This window comes from Melanotaenia boesemani, chromosome 4 (genome assembly GCF_017639745.1).
Source record: "Melanotaenia boesemani isolate fMelBoe1 chromosome 4, fMelBoe1.pri, whole genome shotgun sequence".
NCBI lineage: Eukaryota > Metazoa > Chordata > Actinopteri > Atheriniformes > Melanotaeniidae > Melanotaenia > Melanotaenia boesemani.
In genome coordinates, this window is record NC_055685.1 from 21,714,590 (window position 1) to 21,734,595 (window position 20,006).

The 20,006-nt window shown below is 38.1% G+C and overlaps 2 protein-coding genes across 2 annotated transcripts; one reads left to right on the forward strand and one right to left on the reverse strand.

Annotated features, from left to right (window-relative positions):
- Positions 1–842: 842 nt before the first annotated feature.
- LOC121637930 (cytochrome P450 3A30-like) lies at positions 843–10,635 on the reverse strand. Its single transcript, XM_041982286.1, has 14 exons — positions 10,479–10,635; positions 10,288–10,381; positions 10,116–10,168; positions 9,803–9,902; positions 6,987–7,100; positions 6,812–6,900; positions 3,326–3,468; positions 3,116–3,243; positions 2,927–3,002; positions 2,660–2,820; positions 2,504–2,571; positions 2,133–2,291; positions 1,639–1,801; positions 843–1,540 (listed from the first exon to the last, which is right to left on the reverse strand). The coding sequence occupies exons 1-14, from the start codon at positions 10,547–10,549 to the stop codon at positions 1,442–1,444; spliced, it is 1,518 nt and encodes a 505-aa protein (XP_041838220.1). The 5' UTR covers positions 10,550–10,635; the 3' UTR covers positions 843–1,441.
- Positions 10,636–14,174: 3,539 nt separating this feature from the next.
- Positions 14,175–20,006, forward strand: LOC121637931 (cytochrome P450 3A30). The gene is made up of 13 exons (XM_041982288.1): positions 14,175–14,333; positions 14,454–14,547; positions 15,987–16,039; positions 16,221–16,320; positions 16,411–16,524; positions 16,797–16,885; positions 16,987–17,135; positions 18,125–18,252; positions 18,344–18,419; positions 18,504–18,664; positions 18,833–19,059; positions 19,203–19,365; positions 19,747–20,006. The coding sequence occupies exons 1-13, from the start codon at positions 14,266–14,268 to the stop codon at positions 19,834–19,836; spliced, it is 1,512 nt and encodes a 503-aa protein (XP_041838222.1). The 5' UTR covers positions 14,175–14,265; the 3' UTR covers positions 19,837–20,006.

Genomic DNA, 20,006 nt, shown 5'->3' on the forward strand with positions numbered 1-20,006 from the left:
AATGGATGGATGGTCAACATGGTCATCCCAGCATTTTGGAGCCATGTTCCTGCCATCAAATTCAAGTTGAGGAAACATTTTTTATGAAATAGTCAAATGTCTCAATTTCCAAATTTTCTGTGTCCTATTGTTAAAAAAAACAAAAGGGTCTGTAAGATCATTGTGTTCTGGTTTTTGTTAATTTTACACAGGGTCCCACTTCTTTGGATTTGGGGTAATCCCAGACTGTTTTCACTTCTGGAAGTGTCTCTGAGCCCATGCAGTGATCTCCAGTAGAGCATCACTCCAGCTGAATGCAGTGCTGCCTGAGAGCCTGAAGATCATCCTTGTCCTTTGCACACAGATTTCTCCTAAATCTGTGCAACTTTAAATATTATACTCTGTATTTTATACACTGATCTTCAAAGTTTTGCAATGAACATTGCAAGGAACATTTTTCTGAAATTGTTCCACAAATTTTAGATGCAGTTTCTCATAGATTGGCGAACATCTATCCAGCTTCGGGTCTGAGAGGCTCTGCCTCAGTGAAATGCTCCTTGTGTACCCAGCCAAGTTACTGACCTGTTGCCAAATAACCTGGTTACATGTGAAATGCTCCTCCAATTGATTTGTAGCAAAAATGACTTTTCCAGCCTTTTGTTTTGCCTGTACAGATGTGTTGCTGCCATCAAATGGTAACATATATGTTTCAACATCTGATATGTTGTTTAAACTCTTGTGAAAAAAATGGGTTTATGAGATTTGCTTTTTTGTTTTTGTTTTCATGTTACAAAGCGTCACAACGTTTTGGAATCAGGGTTGTATTAGCACATAGCCTGGTTCACAAAGAAAACAGAAGACAGTTTAAAAATTTCCCATTGCATTTATAGTCAGCACAGATTATCTCACACGTCACAGTTCCACTTCACTCTATTTGGTTTATTTTCTTTTATCTCACATATGTTAAACAGTTTGTTGGAATGTCTGTTAATCCTCAAAGGCCTATGTTGAAATTAAAATGGACACTTTTCTAAAATGACTCTAGCTCTTCTAATGGTTAACATGCAAACATCTTTCAATATGGCACAAACCGTACGCCATGTTTTTGTTACGGTTTATTTCATACATGCTGTTTATTTCACATTCTTAGTTTCCTTTTGTCTTTATGATTCTTCTCAGTGCCCAGTTTTCCTCCAGTTCCTCAGATACTGTGCATTCAAATCAACAAATAGCGTAAAAATGAATATTAATGTTTTTGGATGTTCTGTTGATTGCATTGTATTTGACATAAAATACCAAGGCTGATGATTGTAAGGCACATATACATTGCAAGGTCATAAACATGATCAACTAGCATTGTGTTTACTTTGATTGAATCTAGTTGTTGAAACAAATGGTATAGTTCTTCTCAGGACAGCTCAGATTTGAAAGGATTACACATTTTGACAACTTCTTAGCTGCATTAGTCCTTATTTGTTGTGTTGACAGAGCGCATCGATACCCTCAGTTTAACAGGATTAAGGGGACCAAGAAGGCTAGCAGGGTCCATCTTCAAAGGTATCTGGGAAATAAATAAAGGTATGTGATTACAGATGTTTTCCTATCCCTGTCTGTAAATACTGATAAAAAGCATTTCACGTTTAATCATCTAATAATCACCTCTGTCTCTTCACAAACCGAGAAGCTATAGTTCTGCAAAACCTCCACCACGGCCAACTTAATCATCAGCTGAGCAAATCGCATCCCCAGGCAATTCCTTGGGCCAATTCCAAATGGTAGGTAAGTGTATGGGTTGATGCTCTGCTTGTTCTCTTTGCTAAATCTATTAACAAAATGACATAAAAAAAATAAAGTTCAATATCTTGGCTGTTACATGTTAAACTTAAATCGCTTTTTTCTCTCTTAACATAGAGGGTCACATGTTTATCATTCTAGAAAATGGTTTAATCAGACAATAATTAGATTTGATGGTCAAAATATAAATAATTTCAAAGTCACAAAATTCTGAAATGACTCAGGTTTTTTGTATTGTAAGTGCAATAAAATGGCATGTTGTAGTCTGAGATTCCACACAGCTATGCAGTAAATGGAGATTTTCAGAATAATCACCACTTTTTCTGCAATAAAACTTCACAGGGCAATGTGGCAATTACCTCTCAGGTTTGAATTCCTCAGGCTCGGGCCACAGCTCGGGGTCACGGTGCAGAGCGTAGACTGGAATCATAACAATCACGTCCTTTGGGATTGTTAGTCCGTTGATTTTTACAGTTTCTTTAGCAATTCGCTCCAAACGTGCAACTGGTGGGTAGAGCCTGTTGGAACCAGAGCTCAGATGCATTAAACTGTGCTTAGCTTAGCTTTAGATTTAAACTAATTATTCTATTTTTCTTTTCTTTTTTTATTCTCTTTTTTTAAAAATAGTTTATTTGTAGGAAAAGGCATATGCATGGTTATCGTTTATGCATCTGGTCCATGATGTTCTTAAACTTGCATTAACATCAAGCTTTGTATGCAAATTTATTACCTCAGACACTCATCAACCACACTGCTGAGGTAGTCCATCTGCATCAGAGCCTCATACTGGACTAGACCCTGTAAAATTGTTGCAAATCAGTTTCAAAACTGAACTCATAAAGAAAAAGCATTTATAACCAAACCAAACCAAAATCCTCAGCTCTACCTTATTTGGGAAAGTCTGGTCTATCTCCTTTTGCAGACGTTTCATGACTTCAGGATTTCTTGCCAGACTGTACACTAAGAAAACAAGTGTGTTGGCACTTGTTTCATAGCCAGCAAAAACAAACATTGTGACTTGTGAAAGGATCTCATGATCAGTAAGACCTGTCAGGATTGAAAGGAGACACGAAGGAGGGAAAAGATAGCAAGGTGTCAGACATTTGAACATTCAACATGTATGTTGAACCATGAATGATACACATCTCGTTACCCTTTTTCTGCTTCTCTTTACTGTTTTCATTGCCAGTCTGAGAGTTGATGAAATTCTGAAGAAGATCTCCCATATTCTTAAACAGGTCAAGTTATACGAATATAAAAAAAGAAATGTACATATTAATCAGATTCTTGACTTGAGCATATATGAACCAACACACATGCGTACACATGTTTTCACTCAAACCTGTTTTGAGCTATCACTGCGTTCTGCTCTGATCTTCTCCACAACTGTTTTAAAGAAATTAGTAGAGGACTTGGAGAAAAACGAAAATCCCAGCAGCTCCAAAAGCGGAAGGAAGAAGGGAAAAAATCCTGACAGAGAAAGGAAGGCAAATACTTAATAACTGAAGATATCTGTCAAGAAAATTGGAAATGTGATATTAAAAAGCAGAACCTTGAAACAAGAAAAGAGCTTCAGGGAATCTGAAGAGCTTTGAAGCATGGCTGGCGAAGGGATTTGCAGGGTTGTTGACCGTGTCCAGGTCCACACTGAATGCACTGCTCCCCATCACATCCAAACTGTACCCTCCAAAGAAGCTGGGAAAGGCACATTATATAAAACAGGTAGTCACAGAAAAAGATTTCCATCATATATGCCTGACACCTGGTATTCAGTTTCAAACAATAAATACTTTACAGATGGTCCAGGAGGCAGAATTTGGTGTTTGATCAGCATTGTCCTGTCTAGCATTGTAACAAACAGAATAATGGTCTGGTTGCTGTGTTGTGGTGAACAAGTTTGCTTTGCCAAGGGGAGGTTTATGAGTATGGGGCTCCTCTTGATAAGCTGATTCATTTATTTAATTATTTACTGTTTTTTATTTACTTTGAATTATGGAATCTATGTAATCTTGATGGACTAGACAGGAGGGGACAGAAAAGGAAGGAAGACAGCAAAAAGGAAAGCAGAAAGAAGAGAGGAGACAAAAACACAACAGATACCCTTCAATCCACGCTATCACCAGACAACCAACTGCGACACCTGTACAGAAACACACCAGAGAATTTCCTACAGTTTTTACAAAAAAACCCAGAGCTGACAGTAAACAAGAGTTCCTAAATAATAACAAAATCAAGAAACATATCACAAATGTATCACAACAACAACTGAAGTACCGGATACACACTCACAGAAAAAAAGCAAAAACAAAAGTATTTCTTAGTGTTTAAACCCCCTGGACACCTCAGTGACTGTGTCAGCATGCAGAGTCTGAGGAATGAGGAGTGATCAGTGATGAGGAGTGGTGAGTGTGCTTGTGCAAATGCGACCACACCTGTACAGAGGCTAGGGGCCATCAGCAGCATGGCCCAGGTCTGGGCCCACGGAGCCCAGAGGCCCCCCAAAACCCACACCCAGAGGACCAGGCCCCCCCAGACAACCACCCGATGTTCCAGCTGCACAACCCGGGAACCAAGACACCATTGACCACTCCGCGCATACGCTTACACCCCTCCCCCGTCCACCCACTCCGACCCTCCTCCACCCACTTCCTTCTCCATCCCTTACCCCTCTATCCACTCCATATAACCCCTCACTCGCAGTCTCCTCCACTCCATACCACTGCCTTTCACACACCCGCATCACACTTAACCCCCCCACCATCCCCTGTGGGAGACATCCCCGGCAGAGGACAGAGAGCCCCAAATCTGTACATAGCAGCTTCAGAGGGAACAAAGATAGAATCTAAATAATTGAATAATAATACAATTAACATAATAAAATAAAAATACATAAAATCAATCAATTAAATTGAGGGAGTAATACAAAGTAATGTGCAAGAGGAGTACAACATTGGTTTACTTTCCTGAATTATTGGGAGAATTACTCATGGCGTCCAGTAAACTTTGAGCTGTGAATCCACTGACAAATTTTGGGGATTTCAAATACATATTAAATTCATTTCTGAAGTGAACAAAGTTGTCGGGACATTCCTACATTCTGTTCCTGTGTATAAAAAACTTAGCTACATATAAAATAACATTAATACAGAGTTCATCGTTTTTTAGGATCAAGCCAAATGTTATGTCATCCCTTGAAAAAGAAGTTAAGAGAGATGAGAATTTATTTTTCAACCATTCATTTACATCTGACTAGAACCTTTGGACTACATCACAGGAGAAGAACACATGATCGGTGTCCTCAATGTTGTTTTTTACAAAATGAGCAGTGGCTGTCCTCAATGTTAAAGCGTAATCTGAGTAATTCCTTTGAGGGGTAGATATTATTCATGGTTTTGAAGTGTATTTCTTTTGCTTTTAATTTTCCCCAGGAATTAATCTTTCATTAAGAAATTTCCTGATAAATGAGTTGTTGCATTAAAGCAGTGTCTTATGCAAAATTGTTCATAATTTAATAACTTTCCAGCAGTATCCATTAGATCAGTTACCGACCATATGTTCCTCTCCAACCAATTCCTGTAAAATAAAGATTTGTTGTGATGCAGTATTTATCTGTTGTTCCAGATTACAGAAGAGTGAGGAGAAAAATTATGTATATACAATATTTTCCAATAGAATAGGATTTGTTTATGGAACTCTGACAATGCTATAGGGAGCTTATTAGTATCAAAGTCAGTAATGAGTAAAAACTTTAAACCACCAGCCCTGTTAAATAAGTAATTGGGGATACAATACCAGAAGGAGTTGCTGTGTGTAATCCAGGATTTAAGCCAATTTGTCTTAGGGGTTCCATTAACACAGTCAAAGCAATAACTTTCAGACCACTGTCGCTTATTTCTTTAACCATGTTGCTTTTTTTCATATAATGGGGCCTATTTCTGCGCATAAAGTTCAGGTTAGTTAGGTTAATGGATTTTATTATTTCATTAGGAATAGCATTAGTGTAAGTCAGGTAAATACATCTTGACAAACTTTCCATTTTTTAGTCAGATAAATCTGGCCTAGAATAGAGAGATCTGTTTGGAGCCACAGATTTAATTTAGTCTTACATTCATTAAGTTGTTTTGTTTTTACCTATATTCATTGATTGGCATAGGTGTGGATCTTTGGTAAGATGAATACCTTGGTATTTGATTTCTGACTTGATTGGGATGTGGCAAATTTCTTTTAATGGTGTATCATGAACAGCCAAGAGTTAATTTTTTTCCAGATTTAAAGTTAGCCCTGAGGCTTTTGATAATTTTTTTATTTTTTCAATGGATAGTGGGATTTGATTTTCGTCTATTAGAAATGATGTTGTGTCATCTGCTAGCTGGCTAATGATAATTTCTGTTCCTAACACATTTAATTTTTTATGACATTACAGTTTTAAAGATAAAAGGAAAGTTCAGTAGCAAGTATAAACAGGTATGGTGAAAGGGGCAACCCAGACGAATTCCTACATTAACCTTAACGCAGCACAAATGATCCAGACTATTTTCACTCTGTTTTGCGTGGGGTCGGGGGCCAGCTTCACGCAGGTTGCACGTCAGGTCTGGAGAAGGTGCACGTCGAGCCTCTGCAGACCTAGCTCTCACCTCTGCGCCTAGGCTTCTTCTCCATCAACTGCACTTGTCTGAGGAATGTTGCTTGGTACTGACATTCTCACTTCCCACAATAGTGCAATAAACCACCAAATAAAATCAGAGGTACCATTGGCAGGTAAGAAAAATCAAAGTTCTCTTGTTGTTCAAATATACCTGTAAATGTCCTGGCTGCTGTTTTTGAATGAGCTGGAAACAACCTGTTAGCTTAGCTTAATTAGCATAGATTCCACAGGAAAGAGCTGGCTTTGTTCAAACAAACCAGTTCCTGTAAAACTAATGAACTGTCCTGTTTATCCTATGTTTTACTGTTACTTATGCTATGTTGCTGTTTTATGACTGTGTGTGTTGTAAAGTTTGATTCATGTAACTTTTATAAGCTACTTGGTTTTGCTCACTCTTTAATGCTGATAACTTCATTATTCTGCGCCTTCGGATTCAGGCTGTCAGTCAGTTTGCGGGAATGATGTTTCATGATGCTGAACATCTAAAAACAAAAGAACAGGACACAAATGACATAGACTGTTGAAGAATAATGTGTAATTATGCATTCATACCACCACATGCTCCTACCTCTTTTATATGACCAGAAGAGAAGGAGGGACTGATGAGGTTACGAAGCCGTCTCCAGTGATCATCCCGAGCTAAAGACACAGAATCATAGAGATCCCCATTCAGACGAAAGTCCTGGAGAAGAGAAGCGACATATAAATGTTAACCTGTGTTTGCAGTTGTGCTGAGTGTTGATATTTGTCCCCCATGCAAACAAATAGCCTCAGTTTATTGTGAAGATGTGTATTGTCAACATCCTTTTACCTCTTGAAAAACAACCCAACTTTCTGTTGGATTACTCTTGATGATTCTTTTATTTTAGAATCATAAAATAAAAATATTTCCTTTTTCTGTGGATGTTTTAGTAGTTAGGCTTCTTGACATCCAGCTTTCACACAGATGAGCTGTGTAGACTACATTATTAACTTATAACAAGTTTATCCAAACTATCAGTGGCTCAAGGGATCACATGTTTTGGCCATGAACATATGCTGTGTATGAGTATGCCACATCAATAGCCAGATCACACGTTAACAGTGCTACTATATTGGGCAGGGCAACATATCAGAACTTTCAAGGGGACTGAATGCGATGCCTAAAAGCTTCACAAACCACATCTATGGTAGAAACCGTCACATTGTTCAAAGCATTTTTTGTGGATAACCAGAACTGTACTATAATTTGACACACAATGGCAATGGACAGGCTGACAGATGAGGTTAGACAGGAATCTACATGGCATATGATGTTTGCAGATACGATTGTGATTTGTAGTGAGAACAAGGTGCAGATGCCCAGAAAATCTAGAGAGGTGGAGGTATGTCCTGGAAAGAACAGGGTTGGAGATTAGCTTCGGCAAAACAGAAAGAATGTCTGTGAATAAGTGGGACCCACATGGTAAAGTTAGGTTACAGGAAGTTGAGATAAAGAAGAGAGCAGATTTTAAGTGTTTAGGATCAACAGAAAGCAACAAGTGGAGAAGATAGATGAATAGATGTGTAAGCAGGTTGGAAAAGGTGGAGACAAGTGTCAGTTGTAATGTGTGAGAAAAAAAGAATCATCAAGAATTAAAGGAAAAGAGTGCAAGACAGTGTGAGAACAACAATGTTGTATAGTTTGGAGACAGTGGCTGTCAGGAAAAGACAAGAGAAAGAATTGGAAGTAGCAGAGATTAAAATGTTGAGGTTCACTTTGGGAGCAAAAAGGATGGATTGGGTCAGAAACGAGGGACAGCACATGTTAGGGGTTGTGGCTCAGAGAGGCCAGATTAAAACAGTTTGGGCCTGTACAGAGAAGGAAGTAGTAAATATATTTATAGAAGGATGCTGAGGTTGGAACTACCAGATAAAAAACCTAATGGTAGACCAAGGAGGAGTCTTATGGATGAAGTGAAGGAGGGCACAAAGTTAGTTGGTGTAAGAGAAGAGGATGCAGAAGATTCATTGGTGGAAACCAATGATTCACTGTGGTGACCCATTAAAGGAACGGTCGAAAAGGAAGACCGATTTGACATGCTCACACGACAACTTGCTGTATTTGGCTATTAATAATATTAATAATAATAAACCACTATAAACCTAAAGACTAGCCATCTGTTGTTATTTCTTATAATACTCAAAAATAGACATCTTTGAATAACAATAAGTTAAGTAACATCCTAAATGTCCTCCATTGGACAGCTACAGGTTTTACAGCAATATAATTATAAGACATAATGAGAGAGAGGGAGAGAGCATGAGCAGAGAATGCAGGTTCAGTGTAGTTTGTTGTTAATTAGTATAGTTTAAAGTACAGTTAAGTATAGTAGTATGAAAGATGAGGTGCACAACAAACACTTTGTACAGGGTTATATTACCGATAGCCCATAAACCAATAAGCTGTGGTGTGAACATATAAAATTACAGTCTGTCACTGCTGGACAGTGGCCCTCAAAGATCGGTTATAGTAACCCCTGCCTTAGAATATGAATATTGTTAGGTTTAGAGTAAGGATTAGGCATTCAGTTTTTCATACTCACAAATTTACAAGTACTATAGTAGTCAGGGGAGGACCTAGAGGGGTGACCAGGGTGACACTGGCCACCCTGATTGGACACCCCTGGTGCCACCTCAGGGGATTAACAGATCATTTTAGCACGACAGAAACGTCTTTCAAGATCTGCATGGATCGCCGGTATCACCACTCCAGTACTTTCCTAATTAGTCACTAATGTGTCACTACCACTAGTCTGTCAGTCAAATAAACTATAAAGATGCTCAAAGAGCTACTCAGTATCTCAGCATGAATAGAAAAAAAAAATACAAACTCAGTATGAAAACAAAGGGAGATATTCCTGACTTTTTTGTAAAGAGGGAGAACACTGATCAGGCAGAGACAGACCCCAGCCCCAATGTCAGCAGTCCCAACAGCTCCCAACATAGAGCTAGTCACACAGGATCCAGTCCATCAGACAGTGAAACAGAACTGCTAGGTGGGGAGAAACAATTGATCCTCTCTATACAGCCGCGTTTCCATTGAGCGGTTCAGTTCGGGTCGATACAGTCTGGTGAGTTATTGAATGGTCCAGCCAATTCTCTACTCTACTCTACTACGTCAAGCACCTCTTACTGCACCTCAAAACAACCAACTTACATCTCTTTGGACCTTTTTGAACTTATTGCAAATATTTTGATTTGGAGATCCAGATTATTAAAGATGTTTTTTTTGTTTGTTTTGTTTTTTTGTTTTTTTTGTAAAAATCTAGCTCTGCCATTGACTGGAGCCATCCTGGATTATGGAAAATAAAGGATCATGTGTGAGTTTTTGTTTCTTGCAGTTTTTATCCTGTATGTTCTCACCCTCCGGTTGGTAAAGTATGTGAAACACTCCTTCACCAGAATGGTTTTCAGCATATCAGGATCCATCACAACCAGCATGGGTCGTCTGAGCTCATACATGCTGTAAATTTACACAAAAATACATTTGTAGTTTGGGTAATATGAAGTGTTAAACTTCAGGAGAATAACTGCCTCTAAATTAAAAATTTACAAGTGTGCGTGTGTGTTTGCTTTTAAGACACACACACACAAACATTTGAAATAAACATAAAAATAATGGATGTTTCAGTGGTTCTTTATACTCACATACTCTTATACAGATTTTTGAACTCACCCCCACACTCTTCCGTATCTTTTAGCACATTCAGCATCATCTAAGAAGTAAACCTGATGAGAAAGAAAACATTTTATCCTGCTTTATGTGACAATTTATATTAAAATAAAAAAAAAACTCTAAAGATATATCTTCTAAATGTTAAGAATAGAGGTCATAAAGGTTTACATACCTTGTTATATCTGCCAATTGTCCCGAAGTACGGCACCGGCTTAGGACCAGGGATCCCCAGCTTCTCAAATACTCCATAGGTCCAGTGGCCGTACCTGCACAAAACAGAACAAGCATTACAGCAAGTACATGAAGTTAAACACTGTAATTAAGCAGTGCAAACTAACTTCTTTGATGGATCCAGTCACTTACAAAACAAATATGCAGATAAACGAGATCAGCAGAATCCAAGTTTCTAAAGAGAAGAAAGGAAAAAAGCTCATATTTCTTCTGGCTTGGCTAACGTACTGGATGTCGCAGTTTTTCTCTGAAGTTGAACTGCAGGGGCAGGATATGTGTTCACTGCTGGTTATGTTACGTAACACTCCTACCTTTGCCCTTTTTCTGCAAACTAGAGGAAAACAATAAAACTAGTTTCTGCTGTTCACACCCTCAAGCTCTTGTCTGCAAGTGTGGGTTCTCTCCGGGTCCTCCGGGTTCCCTCCCACATTCCAAAAACCGACATGTTAGATAAATTTCTATCTCTAAAGTCTCCCTAGGACTAAGTGTAAGTGAATATGAGTGGTTGTTTGACCCTGCAATGGACTAGCAACCTGTCCATGGTGTACCTTGTCTCTCACAGGGAACATCTTTCTGCTAACCTGGTCAGCAGCATAAAAAAATGCAGTTTAGTCATTTTTAAGCCTATAATAATAAAGGGTGTTTCAGATGTGTTTGTGAGCTTTTATTGGTTCTTTGGATCGTACAGTATGGATGCTGTACCCAGAACTGCCTTCAGTGTTGACATTGAGTTGTTAACATAAAAAAGATGCTGAAGTTTGTCCTTTTTAACTATCTCTTCATGCTATTAGTAAAATACAATTTGAGTTGGTACAGAAAAGTTTAGATACCCCTGCTCAAATTTCTGTTATCGTTAATGGTTAAGTGAGTAAAACATGGAATGGATCTCCATAAAGCTGAATGTTTAGAAAAAGAAAGAAAAGATAAAAAAGATAGTATTATAAACAGTTTCTGAGACTGAGCTCTCAGGTAAAATTTTCACTGATCCCCAGATTGTTTGCAGTCATTAATAAAGGTGAAGCAATACATATCTAAAAACTTTATGGTATCAGCCTCCTCAAAACTAATAAACTCTGAAAAATTCTGTCAGGTGACACCTCATCTACAGCAAGTTGTTGAAAACTCATAAAACTAGATTTCTACACAGACAGAACGTTTGACTGATGTCTGTAATCACTGATGTTTAATTTCCAGTATAAACAGGTTGAATTTCTAAAACTGTTTAAAACTGTGTTGAGTAAATGTGCTTAGAACTGTAGTTTTAAAGAGAGATGTGGAATTTAAAAAATCAACCTGACTCTGACTCATGTTTCCTCTCTGCATGTCCAGCCTCAGTGGTGTGATGTGTGTTGTAGTGAGTACAGGAGCAGCCCTTCATATGGTCTGCTCTGCATCAGTTCAGTCTGCGGCGCCTCCGCCCACCCTTTACTACTGCCTCCCACCTTCCAGCAACAGCTACAAGATGATAGATCAGAAGGGTGTGGGGTATGGATAGATGAAAACAACTGGGAACAAGATTTTTGCTCCTCTTTTTATCTGTGACCTTTTGTTTACAGCTAGTTCTCCATTTGTCCCCCATTCCAGATCCATCTGAAAATCTCTAAAACATTCAACAGACTGAGTACAAAGACCTTTTTTGCTATGTTTTCTACTGGACCCTTGAATCTACCTCAGAGCTCACACTTGTCCATTTATGCTTTTAGCTTCCTCATTTGTCAGGTTGTACGATGAACAAATATGGCTAGTGTGTCAGACATTCTTCCTGTTATCTTGGGCGGGTTGTACTTGTGTGAGTAAATATGGTCAACACCACGGAACAACTGAATCTGTCTTAAAATGGTGCATTATAGATTATTGTTTGTATTATTTTAAAAAGCACAATTAGATAAAAAACTTAATACTTAAAAAGAAATACAATAAAATAATTTTAAAAAACCACACATCTTTAGCAACATCTTTAGTTTTTGTTATATAAGAAATTAGAGGATTAATTGGTAGATATGTTTTGTTTTGATAGGTGTGCAACATCATGAAGTTTCATATTCTTTTGTTTTTAAGTTAAGAGATACAGCCACACAGTCAGTAGATTCTTACTTCGCTGGAGCTCTAGATACTTTTTCACCTGATTAAACACACCTTCACACATGGCTCACGGCTCGTATATTATCTTATCAGCATGTTTCTTAGGCCCTTTGGTACGGTCCAGCTCATGATTCATTCATCAGCATTTAGTGGACACAACATGTGGTGTCAGATCCTCAGGTGGTCTCTGCAGTCCAAACTGAGAAGGAAAATATACAATCTTTTTCATTTTAATTCAGTCCAGCCAGCAGTCCTTCTACATATATAACCCCAAACTGTATAAGCTTTTCGGTGTATTCCTGAGCCCATGCAGTGATTTCCAGTAGAGAATAAGATCTATTTTTAGTGCTGAGCTGCCTGAGGGTCCAAAGATCACAACCATTCAGTTTTGACCTTCGGTCTTGTCCTGAGTGCAGATTTCTTCTGGTTCGCTGAATCTTTGATATCATCTTCTACAACCTTCAGACACAGTTTGTCACAGACTGGCAAACCTCTTCACATTTTTACATCTGAGAGGCTCTGCCTCTGAACTGCTCCTTTAATTTGTGCCAATTACTTTTCCAACCTTTACTACTTTTTCTGGAATATGTTGCTCCCATCAAACTAAGAATCAGGATGTCCCTATCTGTGTTGGCCCCTGGTGACCTGTCCAGGATGTACCTTGCCTCTCACCTGCTAAAAATGCTGGGATAGGCTCCAGCTTACCCGCGAACTGTAGCGGACTAAGCGGTACAAAGAATGAATGAATGAATTTTCAATATTAGTTTCAATATTAGTAATTATTGGTGAACCACTTGGTAGCCCTTAAACAAAGCCCTTAACCTCCCGCCCAGGGGTGGGGGGTTTCCAGTTTCCAGTTGGGAATAATAATAATAATAAGGCACAAACTAAATTAAAAGTAATTTACAGGGTAATAAGACCTACAGCCCATCAGTCAATAAGCTGTACTGTGTCCAAATTAAATCACAGACCAACTCTGATATCCTTGTTTGGTTTGAATGGTGGGAAGTTTCTACTAAAAATGTCATTTGTGGAGCTTTAAAGAACAGTTCTATTAATGTGTTAATAGAAAACCAAAGAAAGAAAGAAGTTATGCACTAAAATGATCAAACTTATTTTAATGTGATTTACTTTACTTTAATTTACTACTTTAAGTGACCAATGTCAGAATGAGTGCAAACTAACTTCTTTGATGGATCCAGTCACTTACAAAACAAATATGCAGATAAATGAGGTCAGCAGAATCCAAGAAGAGAGGGAATAAAGCCCATGTTTGTTTTTACTGGCTTGGCTAAGGTGCAGGAATCTCTGTTTTGCTCTGAACTTGATCTGCAGGGGCAGGATTTGTGTTCTGTGCTGCTTGTGTTACATAACATTTCATCCTGTATCCCCCTTCTGTAAACCGGAGGAAAAAGAATAACACTAGTTGCTGCTGGCCGAGCACATGTCTGGACATGTGTGGGTTGACAGAGAAATGAGGAAGGGATAAAAAAGATTAAATATATCCATCACAAAATTTGTTTTGTATTGAACTTCTTGTTCAGGCAAGACTGACAAGTAAGGCTGCTCAGAAAAATTTTTGTGCTTCTTTATATGCAATATAATTATTTAGCCTTTAATATTGCTATATCCCAGATGATCTGTTGCAGCTGATAATCATAAATGTTGGGTAGTCTCTTTCTGTCAATTATTCACCTGACATTCCCTGCTGCCATTGGTTAAACTCTCACACACTTTGTCTAGTCACGCAACAGTTGTATGCAGCCGATAAAAGGCTCAGGACGTGAGTCAGCTCCTCAGAAAGGATTGTGTTTCTACTGAGAGAAAACTAGCAGAGATGGGCTTCTTCTACTTCTCTGCTGAGACATGGACCCTGTTGGTTACTTTGATCACACTGCTTGTTGTGTAAGTGGGAAAGAACTCATCTATTTGTACCTTATTTATAGGAATATTTACACTGCTTCTGTGTTTAAAGAAATCTGTTCTGTTATATATTTTCTTCTCTTTCATTCTATTCTTTTACAGGTATGTTTACTGGCCATATGGGACATTTAAGAGATTAGGTGTCCCTGGCCCCAGACCTGTCCCCTTTTTTGGCACAATGCTGGCATATCGTAAGGTTGGTACATAATGCTTTTTAAAGACAGTATACTTGGTATGATAAGCTCATTAAAACATTTGATGAAAAGATATAGAAGTGTAACATTTACCTATCAGGTCTGTAGAGACCATGTTGTGCTTTTCTGCTACATTTTGAGAAATGTGAAAATGAATGTCTAGACAAAACATTTGGTTTCTGGACAAACTGAGCCATTTTTGTGTTCTTCATGCCTTTAAGCTGGATTTTCCCGTTTTGCGAAATTGTAACAAAAACAGGTCATCAGTGTTACAGGCATGTAGCAGCCTGTTTTGAAAGAGAAGTGAGAGTAAAATTTCCCTGTTTCTGAAATACATATCTAAATACGTATATTTGCAACAAACCAAATGATTTGACAGTTGGGGGGAAAAACTCAGGGAGTTATAATAGTTTAATTCTCAATAGACCACTAGACACAAAATATAGTTTTATTAAAAATGATGAACTTGCTTTTTTTCTATTCACTAGACAAAATATCTTTTAAGTATGTTCAAAGAAGCTACTGTGACTGGAGTTAAGTTGGTAACACAGGTTAACACTTACACACAGAAACTAGTCCACTCTGATTGAATGTACTGGTCAGTCCAGTCTCACCAGAAATGATGAAACAGGAACATTTGCCCACATGGAAGCAGCAACCAACGAGTAGTAAACTATGTAGTCTGTATTCAGTATTTTAAACATCTAAATCTAACCAAATACACTAATTCCAATGCTAACCATGTGTGTAAAAGTAACCATCTCAGAAGTAGACAACTCAAAGAACTGTGGAAAAAAGTGGGCAGGTCAGAACTGTAATTAACAATGCCATGATTTGAGACCACCTACATTATTACATAGCAACCACTGAAACTGTCACATCATGACTGAAGGAAAAACAGGATTAGTAGCAACAGGAGCTGGATCACAGAGAAGAACTGAAAAGAGGAAAACATGCAGCTCTTGAGCCTTAACTGCTACATATTTTTCTGTGGATCAACAAACCTATTTTAAAATCTGTAATATTTTGATTGTATGGGTCTATGGGAAGGTGATATAAGAAGTAATCCAAACCATTATGAGACATATGAGGAGAGAGATTAAATCAGGAGAGAAACATAACTCATTTGAGCAATTCCACATTGGGGCAAACATCATTTTCAAATGTCTTCTTTAACCCTTTAGGAATTTTTATGAGTTTTTAAAAGTTTTTAAAGCATACTGTAAATGAGAAAACTGTTCAAAATTAACAAGCGTTTATGAAGGCAGTAAAATTACTCATGCAGCTTTATACTGTGGCATCACAGCTTGGCAGCCATATTAGAGTCCATAACTTTCCCTATGAACTATCAAACTGTCTGATCCACATCTGATGGAACAGGCTACCCCCTATCTTCTGTTTTCTTTTTTCATATGTGCTTTATTTTTGTCTTTGTTTCTAGGGATTCTTTGCTTTTGATGAAGAATGCTTTAAGAAATATGGGAAAATATGGGGGTAAGTTTGCATTTTGTACAGTATGTGATTGTTTTTTAAAGCGTGTCTATAAGATATTTCTGTTTAATTCTTTTTTTTCTTACATGCTTATAGCAAGTGTTTTTTTTTTACAAGCATGGATTTGTATGTGAAAGCATGAAAACGTCATTTATTAATTTTGTTCTCTTCTCATCATATTCAGCATTTTTGATGGCCGTCAGCCCGTGCTGTGTATCACAGATCCTGCCATGATAAAAACCGTGCTAGTGAAGGAGTGTTACTCTTTTTTCACCAATCGAAGGGTATACAAGCATGATGTAACCCATTCAATGGTTCACTGTGATTTCTGGTTTTCATTTGTCCTCATCAGCATCTGTTTTCTAATGTTGTAGAATTTCCGTCTAAACGGACCGCTGTACGACGCTGTATCTATTGCAGAGGATGATGAATGGAAGAGGATCCGCAGTGTCCTGTCTCCTTCCTTTACCTCAGGGAGACTGAAAGAGGTGTGTCCTTCTTCAGGCTTTTATATCTTAATGGAACATTTTTCAAGCTAAGCTGTGTGATTCAGCTTACTTGAGCTGAAACCTGGTTCAGTGTAGAAAAGCAGTTGTCAGGTTGTTTTGATTGTAACTATTTTAAATACCCTCCTTTGAGCCTTTGTGGGCTCACTGTTTGTCACTAAAAACAGGACTTCTGTTCAGTTCTTAAGCCCAGTTTATTTATTTCCATTATTTGCAATGTAAGTCTTTGCATCATTTTCCTGCCTGTGTTTCAGATGTTTGATATAATGAAACATCATTCTAGTAACCTGGTCAACAGCATGAAAAAGAAAGCAGACAAGGATGAACCATTAGACCTGAAGGAGTAAGAATATTTTAAAATGATCCCAGAAAATGCACAAGTTCAGTTGTTTTTAAGCCTATAATAACAAATGGCATTTCGGGTGTGTTTGTGTGCTTTTATAGGTTCTTTGGGTCGTATAGTATGGATGTTGTAACCAGCACTGCCTTCAGTGTTGACATTGAGTCCCTCAACAACCCCTCGGACCCTTTTGTTGCAAACATCAAAAAGATGCTGAAGTTTGACCTTTTTAACCCACTCTTTCTTGCTATTGGTAAAAATCCTTTTTTAGATAGTACAGTCATGTTTAGATACTCCTGTTATTGTTAATGGTTGTGTGAGTAAAACATGGATAGATCCCCATACAGCAGAACATTTAAAAAGTAAAAAATAACTTTGCATAGGTCCCTGCTTGTCCGCAGGCAAAGTCATACATATTGATCTCAAAGTTGTATAATATTCTTTAGACCATGTCAAACCAGCTAGCAGACATTAATCATTAAAACATTGCACTTCTACAAATGAATATGATTCTTACCCACAACGTAGGAAAAGACTTCAGAAAGAAGTCAGGTGTTTTCAGGCAGCAGTTTCTTCACTTTTTATTTCAGTTTAATCTATTTCCTATACCGTTTATTCCAGTTCACGGTTTCAGGAAATTTCAGTTTCTATTTGTAATACAGTTTAAACATGGCAGTAAACAGGAATGATGGAGACAAAGCTGACCTTTGAAAGAAAAGGAACTGGTCATAATACATATACTGTGTCCTTTGTTTGATTATAAAAGACTTATAAGTAAATTTAATAGACTCTGAAGTGGTAGTGAGTCTTTCTACTGTGCAGGAGTACTTGAATGAATATTAACTTAAGCTCATTAAAGAGCTATTCAACCAAAATCACCTGAGAATTTCACAGAACTAGAAACTTTTGGCAATAAGATTCAGTGACCATGCCAGGTCTTAAAACTTTTGATTTTGTCCCTTATCCTTTATTATAAACCTGTAAACGCCATAAATTAAAGTAGTCTTGCTCACAACATCATCTCATTTTGAGCTTTGTGCCTTCTGGAAATCAAGTAATCTTTTACAAACTTAGCTATTCATAAAAAACAGTTTCCTGACCATTGTACATTTAAATTTGTCCGTTGTCTGGCTGGTCATCAAAACGTATTTGTTACACCTGGTGTCTGCAGTCAGCAGAGTTATTGTCTTTTATATGTCAGTGACATTATTATTATTAATTTTTTACTGTGTTTAATTCCAGCCTTTTTCCCCTTCCTGGGTCCTGTATTTGAAAAGTTGGAGTTTTCCTTTTTCCCTACATCAGTGACAGACTTCTTTTATGCCTCCCTGCAAAAGATCAAGTCAAATCGTCAAAACAGCAAACAAAAGGTAAAGCTATCTGTGCCTTTGTACAGAGTGCACATATCTCTTTATCAACAGGTTCAGAGTGACAGTCAGGTTGGCTCTCATTTACTTTCAGAGTCGAGTGGATTTCCTCCAGCTGATGATTGACTCCCAGAAAAACAACGACCCCAGTGGTGTCCAACAGGATAAAGGTGCTGCACACACACAAATCTACACACACAAATACAGTAATTAAAGTCATTCTAAACCATATGTTTTTACAACACCCCCTCCAGGTTTGAACGATCATGAGATCCTTTCACAAGCAATGATTTTCATCTTTGCTGGCTATGAAACAAGCAGCAGCTCTCTTGGTTTCTTGGCTCACAATCTGGCAACAAACCCAGAGGCCATGAAAAAGCTCCAGAAAGAGATTGATGCCACTTTCCCTAACAAGGTAGGTTTAAAGTGAAATAACAGAGTTGAGTCAGTACAAACTGGAAAACTTAAAGTTGCCTTGATCGACAAAGGTTCAGTGCCACAAGGACATAGATCTGATATATTTTCATTAAAGTCAGACTTAAACATTGAATGTAACATGTCACGTGTGTGTGTGTTTGTAAAGGCTCCTATTCAGTACCAGGCACTGATGGAGATGGAGTATCTAGACAGCGTCGTCAACGAGTCTCTTCGATTATACCCCATCGCTGCACGTCTGGAGCGTGTGGCCAAGGCTACAGTGGAGATAAATGGCCTTGTGATCCCCAAAGACATGGTCATCTTAGTCCCCACATGGCCTCTGCACCGGGATCCTGAAGTGTGGCCTGAACCAGAGAAATTCAAACCTGAGAGGTATACTGGGCGTGTTTAGGTCTGCCCAAACAACTATTAAATAAGAAAAAGAAAAAGATTCTCACAAACAAGGCCTGTTCCCTGTAGGTCATGGTGCCATCTCTGTTGTTGATGTGGGTTTGTGTGTGTGTGTCTGTACTCAGGTTCAGCAAGGAAAACAAGGATACAATTGATCCGTACACATACATGCCTTTTGGGTCAGGACCAAGGAACTGTATCGGAATGCGATTTGCTCTGGTTGCGATGAAACTTGCAGTGGTGGAGATCCTCCAGAAGTACAGCTTCTCTGTGTGTAAGGAGACTCAGGTGAGACCACACATCGCCACATTTACACAGTCTGCTGTTACATTTTTATGGTGTTTAAAGTATCCTGTCCAAACATCATTTATGGACAATTAAACGGTGGCACTGAGTGTTACATAACATCATGAACTTTATCTCAGTCTAAAGATTAAAATCCACTACCTGACACAGCACTTTGAACAGGGACACAACTTTATCTTTCATGAAAATAATACTGCCTTCTACAAAAAATAATGCACTTAAAAAGCCATACGTTATCTCCACAAGGTTTCTGTTTTCTGTGTTGTTGCCACCTGTTTGCAGAATTGAAAGGCTTGATAATTTTGTTTACTGTTACTTAGTTCACACTTTTAATTTTTCTCTACACATGTCATTTCCTGCTAGATCCCCTTAGAGTTGGACATCCAAGGTCTGTTAGCACCAAAACAACCCATCAAACTGAAGCTGGTGCCACGTGCCGAATCCTCTGCCTAAAAAGAGCAAAGAAATAAAACATGTTTGACATTTGACACATGTACCATGTACATATGATCAGTGGTGGGGGTGGACAGCTCCAACTGTACCTTTATCTTTTTATTCTAAACCCAATGACAAATGATGTAACATTTCTAAAATCTGAATTAACAATAAATGATCTCTCACTT

Excerpts from the sequence above, each read along its gene's own strand:
- LOC121637930 (XM_041982286.1), bottom strand. The coding sequence starts at position 10,549 with ATGAGCTTTTTTCCTTTCTTCTCTTTAGAAACTTGGATTCTGCTGATC. Across the intron at positions 2,292-2,503 it reads GTGGTTGATGAGTGTCTGAG|GCTCTACCCACCAGTTGCAC; the intron begins GTAATAAATTTG and ends TGGTTCCAACAG. Across the intron at positions 1,802-2,132 it reads GAGGAATTCAAACCTGAGAG|ATTTAGCAAAGAGAACAAGC; the intron begins GTAATTGCCACA and ends TTTTGTTAATAG.
- LOC121637931 (XM_041982288.1), top strand. The coding sequence starts at position 14,266 with ATGGGCTTCTTCTACTTCTCTGCTGAGACATGGACCCTGTTGGTTACT. Across the intron at positions 14,334-14,453 it reads TTGATCACACTGCTTGTTGT|GTATGTTTACTGGCCATATG; the intron begins GTAAGTGGGAAA and ends ATTCTTTTACAG. Across the intron at positions 19,366-19,746 it reads CTGTGTGTAAGGAGACTCAG|ATCCCCTTAGAGTTGGACAT; the intron begins GTGAGACCACAC and ends ATTTCCTGCTAG.